General features: G+C 38.5%; 1 protein-coding gene across 7 annotated transcripts in view; it reads right to left on the reverse strand.

Annotated features, from left to right (window-relative positions):
- Positions 1–199: 199 nt before the first annotated feature.
- The window catches only part of nkpd1 (NTPase, KAP family P-loop domain containing 1), a 225,862-nt gene continuing 211,310 nt past the window's right edge, over positions 200–14,751 (reverse strand). Inside the window, exons 7-11 of one of the 7 annotated variants that reach the window (XM_083557771.1) lie at positions 13,735–13,942; positions 7,756–7,825; positions 4,705–4,836; positions 2,830–4,577; positions 200–1,411 (exon numbers count right to left, since the gene is read on the reverse strand). In XM_083557771.1, the coding sequence (XP_083413897.1) occupies positions 1,139–1,411; positions 2,830–4,577; positions 4,705–4,836; positions 7,756–7,825; positions 13,735–13,743 (2,232 nt within the window). In that variant the 5' untranslated portion in view covers positions 13,744–13,942 and the 3' untranslated portion in view covers positions 200–1,138. Of the gene's footprint in view, positions 1,412–2,829; positions 4,578–4,704; positions 4,837–7,755; positions 8,175–8,194; positions 8,391–13,734; positions 13,943–14,751 lie in introns of those variants that run through there. The other 6 variants (XM_083557773.1, XM_083557772.1, XM_083557770.1 and 3 more) reach the window with 6 other exon arrangements.

Consider the following 14,751-nt stretch of genomic DNA (forward strand, 5'->3'; position numbering starts at 1 on the left):
GTGTCTAAATGAGCACAAATCTCCACAAAATCCAGTGGAACATCTTCCCAGAAGAACGGAAGTTACATAACATATTAGCAAATGTGGAATGTTATTCCACAGATTACTGAAAAGGTCAGGTGTCCAAATATTTTTGCCGATATAGTGTATGTAAAAGTCATCGAACATTAATAATGATATATAAATAAAAAATGTGAAATTGTATTGAATATTTATATTTGTAATTCACTTTGAAATAGCTCATTTACATAATTTACATATTACGAGTTCTATTGGTTAAACATTCCGCTCCAAAACTATTGGCACCCCATCCTAAGGGTTTAGAATCTTAGTGTCAAATTTTTCTGCAAAAAAAAGGAAAAAGGAAATAAACGGAAATAAACAACAAAGCTCATTATTCAATCGTTCTTGTCCTTTGTTTAGTAAAAGGCCAATTCCCACCCGTTTTTAACGTCGAATGGATTCCTTGTTACGTCTTCAGTCTCCCCTCGCTTGCTCTAATGGCGGAAAGCTGGGAGTAAAAATACCAAGGACAGTTTTCCTCTATATTTGTAATTCCTTCCTTATTTGGCAGGGTTTCCTGAGCGTTTCAGCTGAACTAACAAATCACACAAACAGAGCTAATCCAAAGGAGTGATCATTTTCACATGGCAGCTGAGGAACGTTAAGCAGGGGGTTTAGTGACAGACTTGGTCTACTACGTCTTTCTGAAGCTACATCTGACCATAAGATTCGTACGAACATCATATTCCAGACCCCATTTGATGTCCATGGTCACCCCCATTCCGCTAGATTTTGGAGTGTAAAGTCCAGGTACTAATGTGGGTGAGGAGGGCTTTGGGGTCAGTCAGCGTTCCAATTTATCCCAAAGGTGACCAATAGGGTTGGAGCTCTATAGCAGGAGATCTTCTACTCCATCCAATGTGAAGCCTATCTTCATGGAGTTGCCGGAACAGGTTCAGATCTCTTAGTTCGAGAGAATAAAAAAATGCAAAAACATCTTATACAATTGGGAGCCTCCAAATAATCCATATAGTCCATATAATGAAAGCAAATCGAGTCAAATGTCTCTTGCAATATGACCACACTGAAATCTTGTTTTTTTTTCTTGTTTTTCATGATAATGGCCGACATTGCACTAATTTTCATGTTGGTTTGCGTGACACCTACTGCGCACGGGATCGCAGCAAATCGCATTCGGATTCGAGATCACCGGTGCCGTCTTTGTTTTACTCAACCGATCCCATGAAATGACTCCAAGAAAGCGAATCCTGAAAGCCGTCCATTCCCCGAGCGTCATTTGCATGAGCCGTCTCAGGTCAGCTGGGTCACTAAGAAGCAGCGTCTGTCCGTTTATATCATTTTGCTTTATAATCTCGGCGTATCTTTCAGCGAGCTTCAGCTTGGATAGCTGTAGAAGTGTAAAAACAACATTTTTATTTAGATAAACCAAATATCATCAGTTATTTGCATACATTTTTGCATAAATTTGCATACATTTTTTATGTACTATTCGGTCTTTAAGATAAAGGTAACAGAAAGAACCAAAAAAAGGGGGTTTTCAGAGTAATGGCATGAAGGAAACTTTTTGGGATCAGCAGAAAAATGAGTTTCTATAATACAAATAAGTCCACTGGGTTTAATCCACTGTTTTGATGATCCCAATGATTTATTCATGAAGCAAAACCCATGTATTTATCATACAGAAAACCTTTTTAAAGAAACTTAATGGTCAATAAAATGATATTTTGTACCAAATTATTCTGTTTAATTTAGTCAACCAATTTCGATAAACTTATATCTGAACCAAAACCAGAACCTTAAAAAGTTTTAATGGTTCTACTGTGGCATTTCTGTCAAAAAACTTTTTTTTGTTCTTCTTGGTACCTATAAACTGCTTTTGAGAGCGTAAATTTAGGGGTCCCCAAACGTTTTACTGTGAGGGCCACAGGGGTTTAACAAAAAAAATTGACATGGCGACAGAGTAAACTTTCTTCCGGCTTCTCCCGTTAGGGGTCGCCACAGCGGATCCTCCGCACGTTTTGATTTGGCACATGTTTTACGCTGGATGCCCTTCCTAACGCAACCCTCCCCAATTTATCCGGGCTTGGGACCGGCACTGAGAGTGGCTGGGGATGGTTCCCTGACCGGGGATCGAACCCGGGTCGCAGCGGTGAGAGCGCTGCATCTTAACCACTAGACCACCAGGGGACCCGACATGGCGACAGAGTAAATACCAGTATTTTGTGGCGATTTTACAGGAATTTTTCAAATGTTTAATTAAGCTTCCTAATGCTAGATTAGTTTATTATTTGTTTCTGCACCGTACACACACACATGAGCATTACTTTTCTTTTAAAAGAGAATTATTGCTCTCATAATGAAATTTTTTAATATTCATTGCTATTGAAATCAAAACATTTACCTACTTATGCTTATGCATATGGTTGGTGCGTGAATCTAACAAATAATTAGGTTAATAGCTAGAGGACAAACGGATAGAGGTATGAAAATGTGTTGAATAAATATATGAAAATATTTATGAATAAATATAAATGTATAATTAATTACTTTTGAATAATGTAAATAGCACTCTCTGTGCAGCGCACTGTCTTGCACCTAAAAAAAACTGCGATTGGCGTCAGTGATTTGCCTCTAGAGGCCGCTCTCGTAATGACAGTTAAACGGAAGCCGGAAAAACTATTGGTATGGATTTTTGCCCATAGGCGATTTGGAAGGAGAGTCATTCCAAATGTGGAAGTAGTTTGGGGACACATGGTATAGTGATTCCTTAAAACAGAATTTGAGATTACATGAAAGTTGACCAACCTCATTGCAAATGTCCTCCACCGACATGTTAAAGACAGCGTTAGGAGACAAGCTGTTGAACGAAGATCTTCCTATTGCTCTCAAAGTGCTGATTTGTCTGATCCTCGCCAACTCGTTCTTAATTGAACAGTCCAGGTTAACCGTGCAATCTTTTAGTTTATTGGCCTCATTGACTGTGAACACGTAATCCTTCCTAAGAAACATCTCAAACAACTCCGAATCATCGTCTCTTTCCAGAAACATCTCCACCTCGGCCCTCATGACATGGAGCTCAATCCGATGCTCACTAAAAACTTCCCATAGAGTCTTGCTGCTATTGCCATCAACCGTGGTTTTATCAGCCTCCAGAGTCTGTTGCTCATCTTCCATACACTGAAGTATCCAGCTGAGTCTACAAGGCCAGCGGTCAACCAGGACGACCCAAGCCGCGACTCTTTCAGGCGAAGAAAGGTCGACGTTAAGAGCGTTAACGACCATCATGGACACTCTGATGGAGTTGGCGACCCTCCTCATAGACACCGTATTTTCTGAGATATAAGTTTGGAGCCTGTTCTCGTCACATAAGTATATGCTCCGAAGTGCTTCCTGAATTGAACGCTCCATGTCATTCTCATTAAACAAACAGTAAGTGGTTTCATTTGCATGTAAGGATGAGGCTTGGCTTATATCAGTCAGGCGGTTCTGAATCAAAGGGGCATCTTCAGAAGATTTAGAGGTCTTTATGCAATCTAAATTCTCACCGTGATCTTCTAGTGCGTCAGACTGTTTGGACGAAATTTCTTCGAAGACCTTGCACTTGGACACGTCGCATAAAGGTGGGACTGTGAACGGCAGCGTAATAATGCGGTCCAGGAAGCCATAAGCTCTGTCCTTTTTACTATAGCAGTCATTTGCCTGGTCGATTTTTTGCGTAAGGACCTCAGGGTCGATTGCGACTAGAGAAACAAAGGGGCTTTCCTCGTCAGAAAGAAGGATGCCGATGGCGTTCAAGACGCCGACAATTTTTGCTGGTGTGCAGCGGTCCAAATTGGTGATCTCCAGCACCACTTTGATCTTCTGCCGCTCGAAATGCTCCATGAAGTGAACGAAGCACGAGAGGATCCTCATCTCTTTCCGAACCTCATGCATCAAACCCAGCTGCTCGCTGATCTTCTTGTTGTCCAAAGCATTTTTTACCTTTATGTCCTGGCTAAAGATGAGGCTTTTCAGCAATATGAAAATGAATCTCGCAGCTCCAACTGCAGGGACACCTAGCATAGCGATGAGAAAACCCCCAACTACCCCATACCCTTTTTCATTCTGGTCGTCCCCTTGAGGCGTGTGTTTACCGAATGATAAAATAATAACTGGTACCACAATAAATAGGCAAACCATCAGCATTGTTAGGACCAAGGCCCATAATGGGATGCAGCAAAACTTCTTGGATCTCCAGACTTCAGAGCTGTTTTCAGTCTTTCTTGGCTTTGCGTCCTTTTCTTTGTCGTATTGAGCGACTCGAAAGAGGCTGAGCTGAAGCTTGCCAAAACCGTCCTGAAGAGCTTGGCACAACTGCATCACCAAGCCTGCCCAGAGCATGTCGCTCCCTGCAAAGTGCCAAGCGCTAAACCTGACAAACACATAGCGCTTGCATTTTGTCCTCTGCGTTTTCTCCGTCCACACGGGTCGATAGAAAAGAAGACGGAGGATTAGCGAAATCAGATTCCCGATCGAGGGCTTGCATATGTTCTGTTTTGCCTCGTTCATGTAACCTTTGGAATAAAAACCAAGGCAACAGGATGTTCAAGTTCATTGTTAAAACATTTTGCAAAAGAATAATTAACGCTTGCAATTACAAGCTAGTAATTAAACTAGCATAGCTTTCAGATAAGTACCAACCTTCCATGCTCGCGAAAATCATTTTGATTCTGCTGTGACACGACGCGTACAGGCCTACAGTCATTGGAGGATCCACTTCGGCCAGAGTTTTGTATAATGCATATGCATATACGTTATCCTTGTAGAGCTCTGCTAACAAAACAGAACGGAAATTTCAGTTTAGGAGGTTCAACAAATCTGTTTGAAATACATTTCCCAATGTAAAAGGCGGAGGATTTTAATGATATACAGCATCATATCAAATCATAAATCAGCATCATCTTCTTTCGGCTTCTCCCATTAGGGGTCGCCACAGCGGATCATCCGTCTCCATACCCCCTGTCCTCTACATCTACCTCTTTCACCCAAATATCAATTCATAAATACTTCACAATATTTCCCTCAAAATAAATTACTGGACAGAATCCAGGGAATCGAAAGCTGAAAATTGGTGATTAGATATCTCAGGTTTCCGGAACCTTCAGGGGAAGGGTTTAAATGAGGACGTGTAATTAGCCTTTATATGTGTGAAATCTGTGTATTATTAACTCAGCCTGATTTTCTGAACACTAATAACAAATAAAAAAAAACAGTATTAACTCATTAAACAGACTATTTGTCTAAATCATGGGTCTTCAACCGGAGGCCTGTGGCGGTACTGCAGGGGGTCCGCTAATTAATGTCGAATCACCAAATGTTTTTTGTAAAAAAAAAAAAAAAAAGTAAAGAAAAAAATGCTAAAAATTGTTTGGTAAAAACCTAAAAGATAACATATTTAATGTAAAAAATATTATAATTATTCTATTAATAGTTCTATTATAAAAAATATATGAAAATATAGAGACAATGATGCGTGTAAAAAGACAGTTCTAATTGTCTTAATGTAATGTAACTAGCGTAATATGACTGGTTTCTATTAATATCAGTGGCTATGTTAAACACTTTTTTTTATATCAGGGGGTCCCTGGGTCTTGTCTCTCTTGCCTTAAGGGGTCCCTCACCTAAAAAATGTTGAAGACCCTTGTTCTAAAAGAATAGAGCAAACCAAGTCTTTGATAAGGTCATAGAATTTCCAAAAATCTGAATCTACAACCTCCAGATATTGTCTCAACAAGGACACGATTGACTTGTAATTAGCGAACAACTATGACAATGTTCAACCCTCATTTTATACATTTTCGGAATTAAACTCGTTTCAAATCTAAAAAAATATAAAAAATGATGAAACTAGTTGACTAGCATGCACTGATAGCTCACTAGTGAGGAAGTAGACGCTCCAACACCCAAGTGAAACAAAGCTGCTCCTCAAAAATCAAGATGGTGTCTAATGAAAGAAGTCACGCTGAGGCTGATGATGCCTCTGAAGGAGGTAAAGTGGCTAATTAAAGGTGGCTAAAAAAACGTTGCTTAACACAGCCAATCATCATTTGTTTGGTTTGATTGATGAAGACCAAGATGGAGATTTTTTTCGGTCAAGTTTCAAAGCATCATATGTGGTTCAGATCCTCCTTAATTATTACTTTGAAAAGCTGGTGGTAGCATTGTGAACTCATCTTTAGAAATGGGATCTTTTTGTCAAAATCGAAGGGAGAACGTACTGTATGGCACAAAATATCGAGGATGAGATCTGCTTCAATCGCGAGAAATCTGCTACAGTTTGCTAAAAAGGAATAAAGCTTAGAACAAACTTCAGCTTTTGGCAGGACAATGATCGCAAAGGGCCAAAGGAGGTTAGAAACAAAACGATTCATTTTTGTCCAGTAGCCAAGTCAAAGTTTGGACAACAATATCGAGAAGATCGACCAGGAAGAATGGGTGGAAATCTTTCCTGAAGAAGTGTGCAAAGCTGGTGGGAAGGTTTTTACATTTAGGCCATTTGGAAGACATTTTCATCCAGATTAAAGGCTAAGAGCCTTTCTGCTGAGCTCCCACTGCTGGGGGTTTAACCTTAAAACCTGCTGATCTCAAGTTCAAACCACTACTTTCCAATGCAGTCCAAGGTGGTTCAATAAGAAATGGGGCAAACAAGCCTCGATTTTAATTTAAGTTAAGATCTGCAGGCAAATAATAATTTCTGATGTTGAAAACTAACCTTAAAATTGTATTGACTTGCATAAACAAAAGAATACTACCTGAAATAAGCACTGTATACTCTATAATAAGAATGTTGTGCTTGCTAAACCAAGAATTTCCAGTGGAAAGGGTGTGGTATGTATATATATATACAGTACAGACCAAAAGTTTGGACACACCTTCTCATTCAAAGAGTTTTCTTTATTTTCATGACTATGAAAATTGTAGAGTCACACTGAAGGCATTAAGGGCTATTTGACCAAGAAGGAAAGTGATGGGGTGCTGCCCCAGATGACCTGGCCTCCACAGTGACCGGACCTGAACCCAATCACCAGTGAGCTGGACCGCAGAGTGAAGGCAAATGGGCCAACAAGTGCCAAGCAATTCTCGGGGAACTCCTTCAAGACTGTTGGAAGACCATTTCAGGTGACTACCTCTTGAAGCTCATCAAGAGAATGCCAAGAGTGTGCAAAGCAGTAATCAAAGCAAAAGGTGGCTACTTTGAAGAACCTACAATATGACATTTTTCAGTTGTTTCACACTTTTTTGTTATGTATATAATTCCATATATAATTCCACATGTGTTCATTCATAGTTTTGATGCCTTCAGTGTGAATCTACAATTTTCATAGTCATGAAAATAAAGAAAACTCTTTGAATGAGAAGGTGTGTCCAAACTTTTGGTCTGTACTGTATATTTTTTTTCCCTGACACCCAACAGAACAAAGTCCTTGTGCAATGCAAACACAATAAAGATATGCACTGAAAATTACGCTTATTGTAGATTAGGTCAGTCCAAGAGTGTCATAGGGCAAATATATACTGTAGAGTAGTGTATGAACAAGAAAACGCAAATATTATAGGCAATGATTTGACAATGATAATTAAAAGAATTTATTATTGTCATTATTAGAATATATCAAACCTGGTTTGGAGGGTATGTTCATTTTCTTCCTATTCATTGCATTGTTTTTGTAATTTCAAAGCTATGTGTTGTACCTTTTGCCATTCTTTTCTCCGGTCGCTCAGCGCATAGAAAATAGCAATCAACTTTTTCCCTCCAGCTTTCCTGAAAAGAAGAAAAACAGAACGGTGAGATTTGGTAAAGAACGTCTTGTTCTGCTCTTGTTTTGATGTCTATGGAGATTTTGCTTTATAATCGGGGTTATGCATGAATGCGCCAATTCACTTTTCCACCATTAGCAACAAACGGAAGCGTGTTATTACGGAGCGTTTTCGTTTTTCTCACGCCCAATTTCTTCCGAATGAACTGTTTAATCGGATCGCTGTGAATGGATGCATGGAATAAAGTCCAGAGACAAGATAAAATGCAGATAAATCATACAGTCTTAACTCAAAGTATTTGTGTGTGCACAAATCTCATTTTAAAATCCCTTTTGATGAAAAAAACATGATAATAAAAAAATATAAGCCTCACCTGCTACAAGCACAAACGCACGGCGCTTACCGAAGGTCTCATAATGCCGTCTCCATTCCTTCATACCGCAGGACGTAAAAGGGTGTGTTTGGGTTTTATTATGAAAAGCACGCAGCTCTGATTGGCACAGTTCAGCTGGTGACTGTTTGTTATTCTAGATAACGATAAAATACTGTTCGTTTACATGGCTTGCAGTGGCCTGCTAAAGAGATCTGATCTGACCAGGCCTCCTCACCTCACCTCACCTCACCTCACCTTCCAGACTCTACCTGGGGCTGAATCGCCAGAACCACACTTCAGGAAGAGTGGAGACTTAATTTGGAATGCGATGTTCTAGAGAGATAGATGGATAGATGGACAGATAAATAGGGGAAAAGTTACAGATCAGTGGTTCATGATCCTAAAACACACAGAAAAAACATTACCCAGAGAGCGAGCGCGCGAGCGAGCGAGAGAAAGAGAGAAAGAGTGAGAGAGGGGGGGGGGTGTAGACAGACAGACAGACAGACAGACAGACAGACAGAAAGTTACAGATCATTGGGTCTTGATGATCACAGGGAGAGAGAGAGAAAAAAAGGAGGGTGTAAGTAGGTAGACAGACAGACAGAGAGAGAGAGAGAGAGAGAGAGAGAGAGAGAGAGAAAGTGAGAGAGAGAGAGAGAGAGAGAGAGAGAGAGAGAGAGAGGGGAGGGTGTAGACGGACAGACAGACAGACAGACAGACAGAGAGAGAGAGAGAGAGAGAGAGAGAGAGAGAGAGAGAGAGAGAGAGAGAGATAGATAGATAGATAGATAGATAGATAGATAGATAGATAGATAGATAGATAGATAGATAGATAGATAGTGTTAAAGTGTGGTGTTTTACAGATAGATAGATAGATAGATAGATAGATAGATAGATAGATAGATAGATAGATAGATAGATAGAGAGAAACACTTCACAAATGCCATTTTTGAAAACTTTCTTTTCTAATTTGTCATTTAACTGAGATTAAGAAAAAATGATGCCCAAGTCACCTACTTTTTGTTTCTGTATATTTAGTATAAATGCAATTTTTGATGCATGATATCCTCACATCCTCAAAAGGACACGTCCGCTGTAAAGTAGCATAACATCCTCCAGGTATTTAAATAAATGCAAATCACAACGCTTGTCTAAACTCGTTTACTAATACGCATTCTTCTTGGACATCCTCTTGGGTCGGTGTGTGCTGCTTCCACGTAAAGCTCGCAACTCGAAAGGGCGATAATGAGCCATTAAAAAGACCCTGAGACGTCCCTGAGAACATTAAAGCATCGGGAAAATTGAAGTCGATCGTGTATGGTGTTTTTTTTTGTTTTGTTTTTTTCCCAAAAACTGAAAAAGCCATCCAAGGTCTCCGTGTTCGCATTTCGTGAAATCGGTGAGACTTCAGAATTACGAATGACTCACGTTTTATTCGCATGAAATAAAATCAATTAATAAATAAACAGATTTCTCTATAAACAGTTTACTACAGAAAGTCAGAGGTTCTAGTTTAAAAGTAATGTATAGTACAATATATTTATAGACAGAAATTCTGCCCTGTTTGTCAAAATATATAGAAATGGACAAAAAAAACAACCCCTCACAACCAAAAAATGAATTCGTAACTAGCAAGTCAATACACACATTCAGTTTTGGAACGCAGCCCAAAATCTTGTACCTTCATTTTCTTTCTTTCCTCTTTATTGCACAATACAGAGGAAAAGTAACCGCTAGCCAAAGTTCTGAAATTCTCAACCCAGCCGAAACCAACCAAACATCAATATTAACGAAACAGAGAATGAATAAACAATATATGGGCAAATGTTGGTGGACACCAGACCACAAGGTTTGCAAAATCAGGTACCGATGTAGGTGAGGACGTCTGGGGTGCGGTCAGGGTTCATAACAATATTTCGTTGAAGGCTCTACAGCAGGAGATCTTCCACTTCGACTCATGTTAAGCATATTTTCATAGAACTGGTTTAATGCACAGGGGCATTGTTTTGTTGGAACATCCTGTTGTGGGCCTCCAACTTTGTGGTAACAATTTGAAGAACAGACATCGTGCCACAAAAAGGAGTGAAAAGGAGGCTAGAAATCCAAAAATCCAATACATATTTCCATATTCTGGAATTTGGGTGGGATCAGTCAGGTATGTTAGTGGGGTTGGGTGGGATCGGTCAGGCGTGTTGGTGGGGTTAGGTGGGATCGGTCAGGGGGATAGCATGTGGGATTACTCGAGTGTGTTGGTGGGATTAGATAGGATTATCATGTGTGTTGGTGGGATTGGCCAGGTGTTTCTGTAGGACTGGATGAGATCAGGCAGTTGTGTCAATGGGGTTGGGTGGGATTTGTCAGGGGTGTAAGTGGAATTGGAAGGGGTCAGTCAGTTGTGTCTTTGAAACCATCTCAAGTTAATATCATGCAAAAATATTTCCAAATGCAATGCATGTGTTATATTCAAGCCGTATGAAAAGTACAGAATAGGATACGAATCGAATGGGGAGATTTTACAGGAGATGAAATAAACCAAACACTATGGCCTTGTATGTATAAATGCAGGAAATCAAAAGCAGCTAATGGGTGAAGCACAAAAAAACAAGGTTAGCTGTAAAATGCTGTACGGTAAATACACTTACATACATGGACACACAATGAGCGAAAGATTTCTATTGCCTTTTACGCAATGGCGAAACAAAGAATTCAATTGGCACTCGGGTCAAACGGACAACAAAAAAACAAAAAAAGCCATTTTAATTACGGTTCATGTCTATTTAAATCGTGTGTGTATTCATGCACAGTCCCAAAAAACATTCATCTTTAAATATTCGAGATTAATGAATAATTATAATGAATTCATTAAATACATCACTACATAAAAGTTAGTTTTTTTACTTAAAAATTATATATTATTTTAATATGCATTACATAATATACTATAAACAAAATGATGTACTATTCCAGCGTATATTTTTATTATATAATTTAGTTTATAATCATGATACATTTATATAGACACTATATTATATAATATATCTAAGTATAGTAATTAATAAATAAATATATGAGATTATTGTTAAATATTTTATTTAAAAGCTGAAGAAATGCTACTGAAATACACACACACACACACTTTCATCTTTTTCCCATTTCTTTTCTTACACCAGAGGTGTGACTCAGATTTCTGGTTACCTTTTGTTGGGAGATTTTCAATTTTTGATACACTGATCTTGATCTAAAAATCTAAATGACTTGCTAGGTTAGATGCAGCAAAGTGTGTGTGTGTGTGTGTGTGTGTGTGTGTGTGTGTGTGTGTGTGTGTGTGTGTGTGTGTGTGTGTTAGTGTGTTTGGGGTTTTAAAAAAAAAAACCTAGCACTCATAAGATTATACTGCCCCCTGCTGCTGGTGAATGGCTATTGCGATTCCCTTCAGTTTGTTGCCCGTGGAAGTGCCCCCGATGTTGTGTTGGAACAATGCGGAGCAAGGCTGCTCTCTGCTGTCTAGCTTCGATATAAAACTACTGATGTATTTACATCCATGGACTGGAATGTGATTATCTGTTAAAACATTGGGAAAAAAAATCCTCACTGTTCTAATTTTCATAGAGCAAAAGAAAATTAAATGCTTATGTGTTTGGTATTAGCATGTTTTTTGAAGGCTCACGGCTAGCATGAAGTTTTATAGGTCTCAGTGGCGGGCCGTGCATTTGGTACCTGGGCCTTCAGTGTGGACGTACCCGAGTTAATCCACCTCTTAATACCACCACTATCATGTCGCAATTATGGAAACCATCAATACAATACATTATTCAAGGGTGAATAACGTTTTACTAAAGCAGGAAACCCAGTTAAGACTCCAAACCTCTACACTACAACCTCAACTGTGTCACCTACATCATCTGGAGCAGTTCAGAATCAATATTTGTCTAATAACATGACAAAAACATTTTAAATCCAACCTACTCACCAGAGATGCAGACTCATAATTTGCAGCGCCCCTCAGAGGCTGTAATCCAGTGGTACCACTCGTATTCACTGGTCTGGAAGTGGAGAACAAACCCTTTCCCGGGCTGAGACAGGCTAGCGAGCTTCAGGGTTGGACGACCTCCTCACCATGTCTAGCTTTTCTTCTAAATGAATTTTAAGTATGTCTGAGACCAAATCAGTTTCTCTTCCTCTGTAGGCATAAACAAGTTTAACTCAGATGTATTAATGTGTGCAGAGCTACAGACATGTTTTACCAGACGAACTCGGCTGTAACAGTTTCCCTCTGACCAACCAATCAGAAGACGGAAAAATGCTGACTCTATTCTGGGCCAGCGAGCTGCCCTGTGAGGTGAATATGAAATCTGATTGGTTAAAGAAACAGACCGGTTGCTAATAGAACTAAGGTAAATAAGCCAGCAGTACTGAATTTGAAGGCCCTGGGCAGATTAGAATGACATGGCAGCACATAGAGGCTGAAATCTGATTGGACATAAAAACACATACACGTACTGGAAGCAGTGCAGCCGATAGAAACGTTACGAAATGAAGAGAATAAACTGTTGGGAATAAATTAATACAATTTCATGGAATAAATATTTGAATTTAGGTTGTTTTCCTAGGCGATACAATCAATGTTCGTCCAATCTATCTATCTATCTATCTATCTATCTATCTATCTATCTATCTATCTATCTATCTATCTATCTATCTATCTATCTATCTATCTATCTGTCTGTCTGTCTGTCTGTCTGTCTGTCTGTCTGTCTGTCTGTCTGTCTGTCTGTCTGTCTGTCTGTCTGTCTACATTTTATCTGCTTATTATTCTAGCTTTTTGTCTGTCTGTCTGTCTGTCTGTCTGTCTGTCTGTCTGTCTGTCTGTCTGTCTGTCTGTCTGTCTGTCTGTCTCTATCTATCTATCTATCTATCTATCTATCTATCTATCTATCTATCTATCTATCTATCTATCTATCTATCTATCTATCTATCTATCTATCTATCTACATTTTATCTGCTTATTATTCTAGCTTTTTGTCTGTCTGTCTGTCTGTCTGTCTGTCTGTCTGTCTGTCTGTCTGTCTGTCTGTCTGTCTGTCTGTCTATCTATCTATCTATCTATCTATCTATCTATCTATCTATCTATCTATCTATCTATCTATCTATCTATCTATCTATCTATCTATCTATCTACATTTTATCTGCTTATCAATCTAGCTTTTTGTCTGTCTGTCTGTCTGTCTGTCTGTCTGTCTGTCTGTCTGTCTGTCTGTCTGTCTGTCTGTCTGTGTTTGACTATCAGTTTACCTTTTTGTCCACAATGTGGCCATATTGTTCATATAGTGTAGATTGCGATCCAAGTACTAAGAACTAACGACAATAATTTAACTAATAATCCAATAGGTATGTGTTAGAATCATTCTTATTGAAATCTGGCTCGTAACCTGTGGCACAGTGAAGTAGATTTTCATGTATTAGAAGACGACGTTTCATCAGTCATGGATATAATTGAGATTTTGTTGTGTGGCTTGATCAGACATAATAATACTCACCGTCTCCATTCACTTTCACTGAGTCTCTCTTCAGGTATTGCAAATCACAGCCAGCCTGAGAACAACTGTTGTGCTGAAGATCTTCATTGATGCAGCAGACACTCCACATATACCCAAAGAAGACGCATCTGGAACTGGCAACTCACATCTGGGAAAAACCTACACTTCATTGACTTGATCCGGTCCATCGGATCCTTCTTTAGACCAGCTGTTCTGATGATGAGAGAGAAAAAAAGGGTCCTTGTTTGCCCAGAGGAAGTAATTGGGAATGTAAGTAGTTCAATGACATGTCGAATTGAATGGCAAAATATATTCGACCCCATGTTCCAAAAGCTACTTTCTTACAGCAATTAACTACACGTGGTTATTAGAAAGAAAAGAATAATATAAATACAATAAATCATATTTCAATGAAAAAATAAAAATATTTTAGTCAAAACTAGATTTGTCATATCTCATCATAAACCTGGGAATCATTTTGGAATCGCCTTTTCTGCACCTAAGAACCCTTTTCATTCACGTTTTGCACTTTTTTTTTTTTTTTTACACATTTTAGCTTTTAAAAATAAAATCATATTTGAATAAAAAAAACCCCCAAAAAACATGGTTTGTCATATATCATAAATGTAAAATAAAGTGCTTTATTTCTGTTAAAAAAAAATATACATATGCGTTTGTGTAAAAAAAAAATAAATAAATAAAAAAAAAAAATAATAAATTATTTAATAAATAAATGCTTTTCTTTTATTTTAAGTCTAAAACTCATATGTACATATATTTTTTATATAATTCAAGTTTTTGCTTTTCAGGCCTTTATTAATGAACTACTCATAAATAAATAAAAAAGTTAAGAAAAATAAATAGGGGCATAATGGGGGGGGGGAATGAATGGGTGGCTGGGGAGAAAGAAAGTGGTTGTAAATGACACTTGCAGCTGCGATAATTTAAAGGATAAAATGTTCCAGGTTTTTAAGAAAATCTTCATTTAAATAAAAAAAAAATAAAAACAGTAATTAA

Source organism: Silurus aristotelis (assembly GCF_946808225.1).
Source record: "Silurus aristotelis genome assembly, chromosome: 13".
Lineage (NCBI taxonomy): Eukaryota > Metazoa > Chordata > Actinopteri > Siluriformes > Siluridae > Silurus > Silurus aristotelis.